The sequence below is a fragment of the Typopeltis vanoorti genome, chromosome 1 (genome assembly GCF_054136105.1).
Source record: "Typopeltis vanoorti isolate ZY-2024b chromosome 1, IOZ_Tvanoo_1.0, whole genome shotgun sequence".
Taxonomy (NCBI): Eukaryota; Metazoa; Arthropoda; class Arachnida; order Uropygi; family Thelyphonidae; genus Typopeltis; species Typopeltis vanoorti.
The window spans coordinates 136,348,783-136,366,349 of NC_143549.1; the positions used below are offsets into that span (position 1 = coordinate 136,348,783).

At 34.3% G+C, this 17,567-nt stretch overlaps 1 protein-coding gene across 1 annotated transcript in view; it reads left to right on the plus strand.

The window, feature by feature from the left end:
• Positions 1 to 17,567, plus strand: part of kuz (zinc-dependent metalloprotease kuz) — a 258,645-nt gene that overhangs the window by 1,290 nt on the left and 239,788 nt on the right. The window contains exon 2 of the mRNA XM_090399403.1: positions 15,100 to 15,235. Within this exon, the coding sequence (XP_090255529.1) occupies positions 15,100 to 15,235 (136 nt within the window). The remainder of the gene's footprint in view (positions 1 to 15,099; positions 15,236 to 17,567) is intronic.

A 17,567-nucleotide genomic window follows, 5' to 3' on the forward strand; every position in this document is an offset into this window, starting at 1 on the left:
TACAATAAACCGTAAATATGAACTATGGAATTATTGAATGGGACAAGAGCTCCATGCCTTAAATAGAAGACAACTTCAGCACCTACTTCATCGAAGAGGCTATGATGGTAATCAACTCATAAGGCACTCAACAGAAACCAAGGAATGATTTTATGTGACATTTGGAAGTCACTTATTAGATCTTTCAACACATCAGACTAAATTTTCTGCCAACTATTGTGCACACCTGCTGAATGTTGATTGACCCCTTTCATGCTCCACGTTTGTTTTTAATTTTTGTGTAATGGTTCCTACATATTCAGTTTCTAGTTATGTAATGGTTCCTAACCTAGAATAAAGTACTAGCATATGTGGCAAAACTAGTAAGTTTAATTAAATATCTATTATGACCTATTAAATGCAGTGTTAGTCAATTTTTGTTACATTTGTTTTTTGGTCGATAAAATCAACATACTCATTATGCTATAAATATTTTCATTAATTTTTTTTTAAGGTACTTTAACCATTACTTTGTTTCATTTAGTTGAACGATAATGTCTTAAAACATAATATATGCTTAACACTAAAACAGGCAACTGTATTTTTACACAATACTTCCATCCATCCAAACCCACATGCATTCTTTACCCATTAAAGGTTTAGTTCAATGGTTGGTGAAATGTTTATAACCCATACAGCTCCATGATCATAAATAAATAAACCATATGGAAACGGGGGATATTCACTTTATAGTTCCCACTATAAATCAGGTAGATGATATACATTGGGTTGAACTCCTGTGAGGCACATTATTTGGCACTGTTAACAATTTTTTATTTAAAGTAGCTATAAAATATTGAAGTAGTGGCCTGTTACAGTCTCTTCCCATCCTTTCTAATGACATCCTCTGTTCCTTCTCCTTTGAGGTTGATATCCCTGAGAAGTCTTCCTTCACTCATTCTTTCTGTATGTTGCCTCCATCTCACTCTATAATTATTATTATTAGGGAGTCCAAAGACTCATCGAGAGGGCACCTACTCCACAACTCTCCATTTCCATCACTTAATCCACCAACTACAACTACGTTCATCATCTATACCAATGCTATCTACCACCGACCACCACCACTAGTATTGTCACAGCTAATCACAAACATCCATGCCCATGGTGGGATTTGAATCTGCAGCCTTTTGGCTGGAGAGTGGATACACTAAGCCAACCAGGCCAGCAATAAAGAATCAACGCCCGGCGGATTTGAACTCTGGTCCTCCACTTTAACAAGTGCATACCACTGACACTATGCTACTGAAGCACAATGCAATATAAAGATCGATGTAGTCTAAAACAGATATCACCTCAAGCTCCTTTAAGATATTACTATTTCTTTTGAAGTCTAGTCTATTATATCCAGCTGTTTTGCACACGAATCTCATTTCACAGGTTATCAGTCTTTTTCTATCTGCTTGAGTTATGGTCCAGGCTTCTGAACCATATATTAGGATAAGTCTTGCTAATGAGTTATGGATTCTTATTCTTGTTTTCTTGCTTTTTAAATTTGGATTGAATAGCTGATTGATAGTTTTCTTTATTCCTGTATAACTGATTATTTTATGTTGCATGTCTTTCTCTCTTTCATGAGATAAGTGGCAGCCTAGATATTTAAATGTATTAACCTGTTGTATAATATCATCGTTGATGCAAGTTTTGCTTCTAATTCAGTCTTGGCCTTTAAATGCCATGGCTTTGGTTTTGGAAGTGGAGATTTCCATATTGTTTGTTTTTGCTATTTCATATAATGAAAAGGCAGCTGCTCAATTAGAACCTGATCATCAGCGAATAAAATTGTGTTAATGTTGCCATAATCATTTATGTGAATGCCAAAACTGGTTGTTTCCCTCCACTCTCTTATAACATTGTTAATATAGATATTAAAGAGAATTAGCAATAGACTACATTCTTGTTGGACACCTGCATTTATGTTCTGTGATTCAGATTTTTGTGCAGCTATCTTTATTTTAATTTAGTTATTGTTGTAGATATTGAAAATTGCTTTAACTGGTTAGGAATGTTGTCATCTCTTAAAATGTCCAGTAGCTTATTCTTTATCACACTTTATCAAAAGCCTTTTTATAATGGATGAATAGTATATGGGTCTCTAAATTGAATTCTCTTCTTTTTTTCTATCAGAAGCTTGAGAGTGAAAAAGGCATCAGTACAGGATCTCCCAAGAGACTTGAATATATTTTATATCCAGTGTTTAAAAGGCTAGTGCCTCAATAGTTTTGACATTCATTAATATTGCCTTTTTTGAAGTTTTTGCCAGTTTTCCGGTGGTAATTGGCCATTTAGGATCTTATTCATGAATTCTAGTAGCTGAATATCTGAAGTTGTCTAGAGAATTTGAAAAGCTCCATATTGATACCATCTTCTTCTTCTGGGCTTCTATATTGTTCTTGCATTGTTTAAGTGTTGACTCTGAATCTTCAAGGACAAAGGAGTCTGTTGAATTATTTTCAGATAATAGTTCTGAGAGTGGGTTGTCATCAATTGTCCATATTTCTTTATAGTATTTAAGCCAGTCCTCCAAAATCATGGTATTCATCTTGATTGATTCTCTAAGATTATTATTCATCTCTCTTATAAATTTATATGCTTGTGTTTAAGGTTTATGAATATTGTTTTCTAAATTGGTAATGAAATTGTTCCATTAAACTCTTTTACATGTTTCTCTTTTTGCTATTGCTCTTTTATATTTATATTCATTTCATCCTCTATTTTGTTTGTACTTAATGATTTTATATAGGCCTTTCTTTTTTCATCTATGATTTTCCTGATTTCTGTGTCCCAGTTACGAAGACCTTTTTTTCTTTTCCATTATTTTTTCATTCCCAAGATTTCTTGGGCTGAATCTCCTATAGTTTTGCAGAGATGATCCCACTCTTCATTAATAGATTCATCTGAAGGTAGTTGCTGTAATTTTTCATTTATTTTTTGCTAATATAGTTTTCTTTTATCTGAGTCATAATGAACTGAGTTTGAAACTAAGTTCTTGGTTTTCTAATGGATATTGGTACTTTATCGATCTTGGGGAGAACCGTACTGATGTCACACATAAATAATAATATCATTCAATTTGACTACTTGTATATGGCTAATATATGACTTCTGCATTACTTCATCCTTGGTATCTCTTCTGGGTCTGGCTCCCACTGATGCGGCCTCATTGGGTTTGCTTACTTCCTGGGGAGTCGAGAAGTTCAACTTGGTGGCATGCTTTTGCCTATCACTGGGTGGAGTCACCACTGTATTTCCTCTCCTGAAGTGATTCAGGTCAGGAGTAATGAGTTTAGTAGTGATCTTTTAGGGTCACTCGGTGAGATTTAAAGTAATCTTATAGCTCAGTCAGAGTTTTTAGAAAGGTATCCTTGCACTTAAACATACCTCAGTCTCTTCCGGGTCTGTCTCCTACTTTTCTTTGCTTTCTGGGAAGTAGTGGCTCTGTCTAGTGTTTGTTTTTGCCTGTCACTGAGTGGAGTCACTGCTGAATTTCCTGTCCTGGAGTGATTCAGGTCAGGAGTGATGAGTTTAGTAGTCTGTGTTGAGGCTTTAGTGTTGGGAGGAACATCATGTTGTTGGTTTAATGGAATATTTACAGCACTAGGAAAGGATTAAAAACTAATTTTAACGCTTCCAATATTTTGCCTATCACTGAGACATCTTCAGGAATTACAAATACTTAACACACACACACACACACACACACACACACACACACAAATACAATACTAATTCTTGGGAAGTTTTATGCAACTGTATTCATTTAAATTCAGGTGCATAAAGTTTTCCAAAATTTCAAAAACATTAATTATCAGAGATACCACTTTACATTCTAGGCTACCTACAAACACCCATAGTGGGTGTGCCACCTAGATAGGACTTTAAGAGTCACCCATGTGTTTCACTTAGTATTGTGTTGTGTTTGTTTGAGTGTCAGTTGTAATCCCTGAAGATGTCTCAGTGACTGAGATGAAATAATGGAAACATTAAAATCAGTTTTTAATCCTTTCCTAGTGTTGTAAATATTCCATTAAATCTCCAACATGAGGAGTTTAGTAGTGATGCTTTGGGCAAATCACTCAGTGAAATTTATTAGCCTCTACATACAAATAGTTCAGTCATGAAGATACTTCACGCATAAGCAATATTTGCTTACACTTGGATAAAGGATTAAACCAAAATATAATTTCTTGGCATCTTTTAATTTATTTGAAACTAACATGTACTGCCAACACATAAGTCTTTCTACTTGTTAATGTAGTGCCTGCATGCACATATCATATATTGTATTCCCTAATGATAGCAATTTGACTTTACCAAAATATTTCAGTGAAGTTAATATATTAGTCTACGTTGTAATTTCTTTGAAAAATAGTTATAAATATCCAATGTTATAAGCCACCAGACTAAGAATGACTAATTCTAAATACATTAGTGGAATTTTCTGTATTTGTTGCATTTGTATATTGAATACTAATTATGGAATACAGATCATTAGTGTTATGAAATTAATATTACATGAAATATTTAAACACTTGAACATTTTTTTATCTTTTTTTTTTTCATACTGAATTTTAAAAATCTGTCAGAATTATTGTATCAAGTATTTTTTTACTTGGTCATACTATAAATTAAAGGTGCCAAGAAATTCAAACTTTGTATGTGGAGTGAAATCAAGAGAATTGTAGATATGTATCAGTTAAGATGACTGGAATGAACGATAGCTCTACGAAAGGGTCTCTATATAGCTCTACAAATGACTGGGGAGTAGCGAATGGTGATTTAGTTATTAGAATGTGAATGAGAGGATGCATGTGTACAACAAGGATGTACCCTCTCACCTCTGTTTTCAATATATATATATATATATATATATATATATATATATATAAAATTATTATTACTATCCCAAGACTTCATGGAGTCAAAGACTCATCTGGGAGGATGAGATTTCTGTATTTGTTAAATTTGTATATTGAATACTAATTATGGAATACAGATTATTAGTGTTATTATGAAATTAATATTACATGAAATATTTAAACTAACTTTTTTTATCTTTTTTTTTTTCATACTGAATTTTAAAGATCTATCAGAATTATTGTATTGAAAGTATTTATTTACTTGGTTATACTATAAACTAGGGGAACCCTGGCACCTATCCCGCCCCCGGTGTTCCAGGCTGGTAGGCCAGTTCTCCTTGAATTCAGATGAGTCGAATTTTGAAAACTCGAAAGGGGGATCCCCCCCCGAGTTCTGGACTGGTAGCCCTGTTCTCTTTGAATTCTGATGACTCGAATTTTGAAGACTCGACACTCACGGCAGCCCCCGAGTTTCAAAATGTTTCAAATAACTTGACAAAAAATGTGACACAAAAATGTTACATAAAAAGGCTTATCATTTTATATATATAGGGTAGATTATAATACAAATTATAACAATCAGAAAACGGTATAAGCCTTTTGGTATACAAATAACCCCATAAATGAAGATAGATAGATACACTACTATTTGCAGATGATCAAATATTATTAGCTACATCAGAAGATGATTTACGAAAATCATTAAATGATATCTCAAAACAATAAAGGGTGTTTCAAAAAGAATGACCTGATTTCAAATAATTATATTTAATAATGAAAATGTGGTACAGTTACAAAGTAAATTACCAATATGAAGTAAGTCCTAAAGTTTCACTCACCACAATTACAGGTGCAGTTACAGATATACATAATTTTCAAATCGGGACATTCTTTTTTGAAACACCCTGTATAATATGACAATATCTAAAGAAAAAACAAAAATAATGGCATTCAAAGGAGAAAACCGAATAAGAAGTAAAATAATGATAGATAATAAAATATTAGAACAAGTAAATACTTTCAAATACTTGGGATTTATCATACGAAGAAGAAAAAGACAGACACTATCAACGCTTAAATAACATATTTAAGCCAACCCTAGTACAAAAAGCATTTAAATGTAAATGTTTTGAAAATTTAAATCGAATGGACAACAACAACAGCAGACTACCAGACTACCAAAAATATTATACAGATATAAAATAAGTGGAAAAAGAAGAATCGGAAGACCAAGAAAGAGATGGCATGAGACCGGAACAGGCCACTTGGCCTAAAATCCAGGTTAGGAAGAATATAATTCCTTTATTTTTATTTAATTTTTTTTTTTTTTTTTTTTTTGATGACTACATTTTACACATACTGCACTGCACAAAATCTTGCAAATTCAAATCACCCGAGAGTATGTGTGGTCTTTGCCGTTGTTCTACCATGTTGTGTTGTAATGTTCTGTTGTGGCCTTTTTTTTTTTTTTTAAATCACTGAACTAAGATTATGTGGCTGTTGGTTTCTTTTATCTCTTTTGGTGGAAATTCTGTAGGTCTATCATGCAAGGAATGGATGATGTCTATTTTTTTGCATTGGGTGATGATGAAAAGTTGCCTGTAGGTAACGTCTTGTGTGAGTTGGTTTCCTATAGACTGAGAAATCGTGTGTTTCGTTCAGATACCTCAACTGGTGTATCCAAAAATAGTCAAGACCTGTTTCTTTCTAATTCAACAGTGTGTTTTACTCGAGGATGAATGTTGTTCAGGCTGGCAACAAATCTAATTGGGTAATAATAGTACCAGGCCAGATGATAAAAATATCATGAACATCTTTGCTAAATTTTTGTTGTGTCCATTGATGCTGGAGGGCTATTTTTTTAAACCACTGTATGAATAGTTTCAGATTTTTCAAATCTGAAAAAAAAAATAAAAATACTATTGATACATTGTTTAAAGAGATCCATTGTGGCTGGTAGAAAGATGGCTTGTGGATTGTTAATGTAAAGATTTACCATGTCCAGGCTTGTGATTGAATTAGTAAGAGCCATTGTGATGTCTTTGACATTTTTTATGAAGTCTAATGTGTTCTTTTGTAAGGTTTCAGTAGGTTTACTAGATCTTTAAATAGTAAAGAAGTTGGAGAGTATCTTGCATCAACAATTGATCTCAATGGCAAGTTTTGCTCATGCAGCTTAGTTAAGTTTAATATATTCCAGTCACAAGATGGTGTCTAGATTCAAGGTGTTTTGTTTTTGTTTCTTCAGACCACTTCATGTTTTTATTATAAAAATATCCTGTGCGATTGTGATCTGACTTGGGATTTCACAGGCCTCCAATTTAAATGGGTTGGTAATGACATTACACAAGGGTAACAATGGGTGCAAAGGGATGTTGAAATGCATGTACACAAATGCAAAAAAAAGTATCAGGAATAAGGGTGAGGAGTTTTTGGCATTGGTAAGCTGAACTTGGCCAAAAATTATAGGCATCACTTGGTATATCCAGAATATAATTCCTTTAATATCTGAAAATGATATGTTTACAGGGATAGAATGTAAAGGGTATTGTATTTTGATATGTTTACAGGGATAGAATGTAAAGGGTATTGTATTTTCAGAGAGATAGAGGCAAATAGGACAAAATGCATTGTTGGGTGCTACTATAGACCAGGAGGTCCACAGGAAGAAGTAGATGCCATGTATCAGCACAATGAGTGCAGGAGACTTAACTATGGGACATCGGTTGGAGGGAAGAAAGGGGGGTATGGCAAGATGGAAGTAGGACTTATTCAGTTGCTAAGGGATAATTACATGAAACAACATGTTATAGGTTGGACAATGGGTTTGAGGATGTTGGGTCTGATAATAGCATCAGCAGATGTGTCCATAACCAAGGTTGACACTCTGTCTCCAACTTGGAGAGTGTTCATGCGGTTTTGTTCTGGGAAGTTACCAAACATATGGAGTTATCTGTCATGAAGGAGTTTATGTTCAGTTATAAGACTGGTGATTATGAGAGACTCAGGAGTCTTCTTGGAACAGTGTCATGGTTTGAAAAGCTACAAGGAGAGAATAGTAGTATTAGACTGCATACCCAAGGTCAGGAGGATAAATCAAGTTGGAATTAAATGGATGAGTAGGGATATAAAGCAAGAACTGCAAAAAAGAAAAGAAAACACTGTATAAGAAATAAAAAAAGTGATCAGCATACTCACGAGCAGTACAAGCATAGGGTGATTAAATATGGTAAAGAAAGCCAAATCAGATTGAGAGAGAATTTGGCTAAACATGCCAAAGTAAACCTCCTCCCAGATATATGGCTTGCCTAAACAGATGCTTTGAATCCATTTTCTGCTTTGAAAGCAGAAAATCTATAACTACAATAGCAACTCTACCTCTGATCACAGAAAGTGACCATACAGTCTTGTCCTGGTAGGTTGCTCAACATGTAGAATTTTCAGTCAAGAAAGGGTTTATGTGAAACTACAAACTTGGTGATTATAACAAACTTAGGAAGCAACTTGGAGCACTGCCATGGCATAAGAAGAAGCTATGTGAGATGAATGTCTTTACTACATGTGAAGTGGCCAGGGATCGTTTGAGTGAGGCAGCATCAGACTTCATACCCTGGAGTAGGAGGAAATAACCGAGTTGGGATTAAGTGGATAAGTAGCAATATAATGTAGGAGCTGCAAAAAAATGAAATAAAGAAAGCTCTGTGGGGAATATAAACAAAAAAGTGATCAACATGCTCATTAGCAATAAAAAACATAAGCAAGAAGGATAATAAGTATAGTAAGGAAGGCTAAATCAGATTTTGAGAGAAAATTAGCTCAGCAGGGTAAAGTAAATCGAAAAGAAGGTTTTTTTCACTATGCAGCAAGTAGGAAAAATAATGATTATGGAAAGATAACTTTACTCACTGCTGATGGTAGGAAAGTGACAGCAGCAGAAGAAATAGTTCAGTTACTAAGTGATCACTTTGCAAGGGTATATCATCCCGGTGGTAACTTTACTTTTGCTGACATAACAGAGACCAGTGTGAGAATCAAGGCAAATGAACTGGAGGTACTCAGTATATTGAAAAATATCGATGTGAATACAGCAGTGGACCTGGATGGTATTGTCAGCTTGTGTACTACAAGAATGTGCAAGTGAACTGGCAGTACCTCTGACGAAGTTGTTTAATCTAAGTCTCAGCTCTGGCAAGGTTCCAAGGAAATGGAAAGAGGGTAAGATAGTTCTGTTACATAAAAGTAGCTTCAAGACATAAGTAGCAAATTGCAGACCAATTAATATCTGGAGTGGTGGTGGTTAAAGTATTGGAAAAGTTGGTTCAAGTAAAATTCAGGAATGAGTGGATAGGAGTATGATGCTCTATATGGGGCAGCATGGCTTTGTAAAAGGTAGGTCCAGCCTCAGTAATTTCATATTTTATAATAAGGTGACATCAGAATTGAATAAAGGAAATGGCTACACCATGATACTGCTGGACTTTGCAAAGTCATTGGGCAGAATACTGCATGGAAAACTATTGCATAAGTGGGTGGTGTATGGTGGAGTGGAATCAAGGTGAATGATGGTGACTAGTGGAGTTGCTCAGGGCTCTGTACTAGGACCATTACCCTTTAATTTGTGTGTTAATGATATAGCAGAAGATTTGAAGGAATATTCAGTTATTTGCCAATGATGCAAAACTAGTGAGGGCAATAGTTGATAAAAGTGATGTAGATATTTTACAGGATGATTTAAGTAAATTGGCAGTGTGGGCAAAGGACAATAATTGTCAATTCATTGTTGTAGAATGTGTGGTAATTCACTTCTGGAATAAGATGTTGAAAGTTTCTTTTTCACTTGGTCAGACTATAATAAATTTAGTTTAATCCTTTATCCAAGTGTGTGCAAACAAAGTTTGCGCCTGAAAGTATCTTTAGGACTGGGGCAAAGTGGTACAACACCGAGCAACTCACCTTTGCGGGGAGTTGCTCGGTGTTGTACCACTTTGCCCCAGTCCTAAAGATACTTTCAGGCGCAAACTTTGTTTGCACACACTTGGATAAAGGATTAAACTAAATTTATTACACTTCTGGAATAAGATTACACCCTTCATATCATATTGATGGTACTCATTTGCAGGAAATTGATAGGGTAGGGATCCAGAGGTGATGGTGGATAGAGATTTGTAATTCAGAGGACATTGTAAAAGTTGGTAAAAGAACTAAGAAGATTACTTGAATGCTGAAGAACACATTGACAAATAAAGATAGGGAGGTTATTATCCCTGTTTATAAGGCTATGAATTGGCCATATATTACTGCTATGCACAAACTTAGTCACCTGCATTTTTTGGGGATTTGGTAGGTGACGGAGAGGATTCAGAGATGGGTGACCAAGCTGAACAGGTCTGTGGAATATTCTCTATCAGGATAGATTGAGGATGTGTGGGCTGTAGAGTTTAGTTGTCAGGTGAAGGAGAAGAGATATAATAAAAACTTAAATGTTACTAAAGAGATTCTATAAGAGTGACACAGAAAATCTTTCAATACATGGGAAGTAGGGGGAAACAAGAAGTTGTGTAAGAGTGTGGTTAGTAAAGGTGTGCAGAGTAAATGAGTGGAATGGATTGCCAGAGGTGGTTGTGTGTGTGTACACCCCAACAGTGAATAGAGTTAAGGAGATGTATAATAAGTATTGTGTTAATGGATAGAGTGGGTCTCCCACGATGAGTCTTTTGACTCCATGGAGTACCCATATAAATAATAATAATAATATGGGAAACATTAGTCTTGTAATTTTCATTGCATCAGTCATGATGTACCTTCTGGCATAATGCTCTAAACATGATAGCTTCATCTTCTTCAAGATGAACAAAATATTACCATTAATAAATGCTGTAATAAATAGAAACATATTAATAGTTTGTCTTAATTCAATATTAAAATAATTGTTTTATGTATGTAAGTCTCAAATTGAAAGTCGAAAGTCTTCACAATTGACAGCAGCTTTTAGTCATGCAAATAGCACTCCAAAAGTTTTATTTACGTATGATACAAGGTGGGGGAGTACCCAAAAATGACTGGAATTGTTTTTTTAAAAAATTTTTATTAAAGTTTATATTACCATATTCTAGTCTTGTTCAAAGTACTCTCCATGCGAGTCATTGCACTTGTCCCACCGTTTTTTCCTCTACTCAAAACATTTCTGGAACTGTTCAACTAGAATGCTGTTTATGGCCTCTAGGCGACTTTTCTTTCACTTCATCCACATCAACAAATCACTGCCCTTTCATGATTTTCTTTATCTGTGGGAATTAAAAAAAAAAAAAAAGTCACATTGAGAGAGAGAGAAGGCAAGTAGGGAGGGTGAGGAATAGCTACCATGTTTTTTTTTGTCATGGTGCAGCAGCCACTCTCTGCTACTCCACATTTCTGGCCATTTTCATCGCACACTATCATATAGTCTTCTCAAAACATTGAGTAAATCTTTTGGTTCACTATCTGTCCAAGAGAAACATATTCTTTATGTACAATTCCATTCACATCCAAAAAAAAAAAAAAAATCAATATTGTTTTGACATTTGATTGAACTTGACTTGTCTTGGTGAATTTGCATGTTTTCATTGGCTTGATGCATGCTTGTTTTATTTCTGAATCCTAACCGTAGCACCAAGACTCATTCCTGATCACAACTTTGAAAGAAAGTTCTGGTCAATAAGAACTTGCTTCCTCAAATCGCAGCAAACATTCAAACAATTTTTGTTTTGAAACTCTATGAGGAAACGAGACACAAATTTAGCAGGCTCGTGTTTCATTTGCAAATCTTCTGTTAAAATTCATTGGGATGGACTCCATGACAAATTCATCTATTCAGAAACTTGCTCGGTGGTCATTCAGTGATCTTCATTGATTACCTGGCAAACCATTTCAATGTTTTCATCATTTCTGCTTGTCGAAGGTTAACCAGATCATGGTTGGTCTTCAACTGACATGTCCCCATTTTAGGAATGGGAAAAACCACTCATAGACGTACGTTTTACCTAAAGCAACATCCTTAAAGGCTTGTTGAAGCATAACAATAGTTTCAGCTGCAGTTTAACCCAAAAGAAAATAAAATTTTACGTACATACTCTGTTCCTTGTGGTTAGTCATCACAAAAATAGTCAAACTGGCTTGTAAGCACTAACAAAAAAAAAAAAAAAGCAGCCAGAATAACTAATGAGTTCACACAGGATGATGTAACTTGCCAGACTGGTGCGAACTGCACGCTCACGATGCCTAGTGCCATCATCCGTAACTAGAAAAATATGTGCACATGAAGTTCAGATTCCATTTATTTCTGGGTACCCCTCGTATACACCGTATTGGAGGTTTGATTGAGCATTAACAGCACTAAGGAAGGATTGACAACTATTTTAATACTTCCAGTGTTTTGTCTCAATCACTGAGACATCATCAGGGAGTATGAACTGAGATTTCTAACACACAAAGGCAACACAATACTAAATGAAACATGCGGATATCGGACTAAAGTCCATCTTGGTAGGGCACCCTATATAGGCATTTGTAGGAGGCCTTGGTTGTAAATTGTGATCCTTGAGGATTAATGTTTCTCAAATTTTGGAAAGTTTCTTGCATCCATATTTATTTAGTTTCAATTGGTTTCTGAGAGCATCTGCAGATTCCAAAAACAGTCTTTCTTTTTAAATTTATTGTGATGGAGCATGGTGGTTTTATCCCAGTATATCTTATGCATGGTTGACAAGACTAGATTGGCCATAGTTGTTGATTACAGGTATATTGTTTGTATTATTTTGTGTGCAAACTACAGAAAATGTAAGAGCATACATATAAATGATTAAAAGCATACATTTAAAGAAAAGGACATTAAAAGAATAGGGATTAAAAGCATACATCAAAAGTCAAAAATGCCACTTGCATAAAATATTATGTAAAAACATAAAATGTCAAATTTCACTCATAGTGACTAATATACTTTAAAGCTGTTTCATTACAGTGCATTTAATCTTCTCGGGTACATATATTATTGTCTATTAGGCAGCATGCAGAAGATGTTCCATGGTTTGTGTTTCACCATATGAGCAACTGTCATTGTCTGTGTAGCCCCAGTGGGGGAGCTATGGAAATTTTAACAAAGGGGCTTGCATCATTGGGGGGGGGGCTAACTTAGCCCTTATAATACTTATATTGCGACTTTGTAGTGCTTCTGACAGATATAATTCCTGTAGAATATCAATCATTAATGCTACATCTTTTAAAAATTCCAAATTGAGAAGTCAGTTTAAAAAGTTCTTATATTTATCGTTCGATGCAAAATGCTTGCATAAAGCTGGGTAATTTCTCCACACAGCAAGAGCCATTCGTAAACTGCAAGCTGCCCATCGTGGTCCAAACTCACGGCTGATCTTTAAAATTTCAATACCAAGGCCCTTTGCATCGTATTTAATTCTCGTTGATTTTTTGGTAATTGATGATAAAAAGCATATAATTTATCCATAAATATTTCAAAATTATTTATTTAATGTTTTTTATCGAATCATCTAATGCTAAGTGTAAACGATGACCACAATGCCAAATCACAATGTTGGGAAATTTTTGTAGAAGTTTGATTTGCCAATCAAACTTCTACAAAACAACACCTGATTTGTTTCCTAACATTACACTAGCTCTGATTTGTTTCCTAACATTACACTAGCTCCATCAGAACCAAATGCAATGAAATGATTTTTTATATAGTTTTCAGAAAATCCATATGAATTTAAAGTAGCATGTATACATTCCACAGTGGTATTTTCTAGTTCTACAAGATTATTAAACAAGAACAAGGGGCTTGCAAATTTGAGAAAAATTTAACGAAGGGCTCGTACGAGTCCCTTATAGTTCACCACTGTGTAGCCCCATCTGGCCACATATTCTGCTTTGATCTGCCCATTCCAGAATGAAGTCTGTTCAATGTCTTCCATCTTACATCTAGACTTTGCCAGTCTAGATGTAAGCCAGAAGGAAGAGATTCGATTAAGTTCAGAGCCTCTGGAGGTTGTTCTTGCCACATTGCAGATCTTGTAGCTTTTATGGAATCAATCAACTGTTCTACTGAGTGAACAGCTGAATAAAACATTTCCTTGCTATTAGCCTCCTATGGACTCAACATCTCCACCAACTAGATGATGCTGTTCATCATTTAGTTGCTGTTTCTGGTGTGAGGAGGTGCAATACCAGATAGTGATATAGATGGTCAATTTTTGTAGGCTTAAGGCAGCCAGTAATGTGCCGACAGGTTTCATTAAAAACCTCATCAATAATTTTGACATGTGATGATCTTTCCCTCTAGCATACTTGTCTGTTGAAAAGCAAAGTGCCAGTGCAGAGGTGCGAAATAGTTGTGGACTTGAACCTCACTGAGATGCTGTTAATCGGCACAGAATATTATTGTGTTTGAGTTTTAGCTGCTGTCTTCCCTATGTGTCGCTTATAATTTAAGGTCCTATCTAGTGTAACATTGGATAAGAAGGTATGTATATGGTTGAGTTCTGTTGAAAGATGTTGCACTGGAACATATATTGTAGGCTCTATATTGGTTACAGTTTTAATGATACAATATGGTTGAGGAAGGGAGGGAAGTTTATGAATGTATCTGCCTGTGTGAGTGGATTTTCTCTATACAGTGAAGGAGATGTTACTATTGGAGGAGTGTAACCAAGGTGTCTAGGAAGGATAGACTATTATTAGTTTCCTTTTCCATCCCAAACTGGATTCTTGGATGTAGACTATTGAGGTAATGGGAATGAGTCTAAAGTGTCTGGATCACGAGGCTGAATGGATAATTAAAATAGTTTTTAATCCTTGCTTAGTGCTGGTACTGCTCCATTAAACTTCAAACATGATGTCCTCTCAGCACTTAAGCCTTAACACACCTACACACTGTTTGCTATTTTCTGAGCATGTCTGTAAGAATAATTGATGTCCTTCTTTTTCAGGTTAATTGGTTTTGCAGGTTTCCATAAATAATTAAATGCTGTAACAAAAGTATCGGGTTAGATTGTTAAATTGTTTACAGAAATCGAGGTATTTTATATTTTCAAATCAATTACCCCCCTCCCCCATTTTGTTTAATTCGTAGTACACAGACAGTTTCTGACTTAACTCTGCAAGCATGTTTCATTGTTTGCAATTCATCCTGAATAATTTTTTCCTCCCTTAGCACAAAGATTTAATGAATACATCCGTCATTTTGAAGGGTTAACTTATGACACTGAAGAAGTCCATTCTAATCATTTACGTGCCAAACGTTCTGTTTTGGATCCTTTTCTTCATATTAATTTTCATGCCCATGGAAGGTAAGAAATTTTAAAATATTCATGTATTAATTTGGTATTGACTTATGAATGTGAGCATGACAGTGTTTATATAATAATCATTTATATAACAATTTTATTTTTAGAATAGAATCCAAGTTTTTAATTGTATAGTTGTCAGACATTGAATACTTAAGTCCATTACTCATTGTTTAGTTGTTTAGTACAATATATATGGTAAAATGTTTCAAGTATTTTACTTTTTAACTTTGTGACATAAAGTGTTCCTTATAATAGTGTAAAAATCTCACATAATCATGAGTTACTTATTTTCATTTTTTTATAGTATTATAAATACAGCCAGTTCCCACTTTTAAACCATGCACATAGCTATTCATTATAGTACTAGTGTGCCTAGTTTACTAATACATCTCTGCTAACTCATTTTTATTGATAAATTTTGAAGAATTCAAGAACCAGCTGAGATTGTACAAAATGAAACACAGTTGCTAATATTGCTGACTAGTTGCTGGTTAAGGTTTCTGCAAATGATGTAACTGATCTGCTTCAAGCACACAATGGATAGCTCAGAAATAACACCAACTTATGCGAAGAAGCCAATGAAGAAAAAGAACATTTAGCAGCTGAAACTCCTGTTCATTTCTTTGCTCTCAAGGGGTTTGACATAGTTCTTCAACATACAAAAAAAAGTAACTGAAATTTTCAAGTCACAAGATTCAAATTTTGAGTACAGTAGAAAAGTTGCTGTAGATTTAAAACATGCTTACACATGATGTCGCAAAATTTACAATGGAAAGAGAAAACTGTCTTGGAAACAACCTAGTCTTTTAATTTGCTTTATTTTAAAGGCTATGTGTTTTCATTTCTTTAGATAGATAAATTGCTATTTAAGCATAAACTATTGTTTTGTTTACTTTTATTTAACATGTCATCTATGGAAAATAAATTCTCGAATTAACGTCTGAAGTCAGAAAATGCCTCTATAAATTTCTGAAATAGGCATTAAAATTAGGTATTGTTTCTGGGAAAATTTCCATGCTACTCCTCTTAAACACAATTATTATTATTATGGCTATTATAGCCTGTTTTTGTTAAATATATATTTCTAAATTTTTTTTGAAAAATAGCCAATGTATTCAAAATAAGGGACACTCCTAAACAAAAAAGGCTATAATAGCCGTAATAATAATTAAAATTAAGTTTTACTTACATGATAAAACATTTCTTCTCTAAAAGATATTTTAAAATTGTATGCATTACTTAATGCAGTTTTATTCCTAAATATTGCTGAAACAGCCATGTAGATGAGAGTCAGAAGGATTAAATCAGATAGGAGTTAGAAGGATGAATAGCTTCATTTAGCAGGAGTGTCACACAAAGAAAAGGTTGTGGAGGGATTATAAAGAAAAAGGTGATCAGCATTCCCATGAGCAGTATAAGGTGCAGGCAAGATGTGTGACTGGCATGGTGAGAAAGGCTAAAGCTAATTATAAGAGAAAGCTACCTGATGCAGCCAAAGATAACTCTAAAGCATTCTTTGCAAGTGTGACAAGTAGAAGAAGAAATGATTATGGAAAGGATGACCTTTAAAAAAGTGCTGATGGGGGGGGGTACCTTACAGCACCTTTAACTGAATGCTTTGATTCTTGTTTCATATTGATTGACAACATCTCTCAGAAAAAAATGTAATTGTAAGAATATGTTAATTATCATCATCACCATTACCATATCTACCTCTATGGAGTCGTCTTACTTATCATGGGATGTTCAGTTAACTAACAAGAAAGTTATTATTATTACAACGGGTGTCTCCCGTTGTAAATGCATCTTAAATGCAAGAATTGGAAACACAAAAATTAATAATAATATAGGAATACATGGAGAACACACTCTAAACAGAAATGGAAAAAAATTGATTGACTTTGTAGTTTATAATAATCTAAAAATAATGAATTCCTTCTATAAACATAAAGACATACATAAATGTACTTGGGCAGCAAGAGGATGGAAATCAATATTAGATTACTTCATATTAAATGAAAAGACATCAAAATTTTCACTAGATGTTAGAGTTCACAGAGGATATGAAATAAGCAGTGACCACTTCCTTGTTAAAATAAAATTAAGATTACCACCTAAATGGCTACAAGTAACAAGAACAGAAAGAAAAAATGAAACATTTGCTTATAAAACTAGACTATTGAATGACACATGTACAATGGCTATATGAACAAAGAATTAACCAATATCTAGATAAAATAGAACAAAATGAAGAAATAGAAATAGAATGGCTTAATATAAAAATGATACTAAATGCACCAGCAAATGAAAGCTTAGGAAAGACCAAAAAATT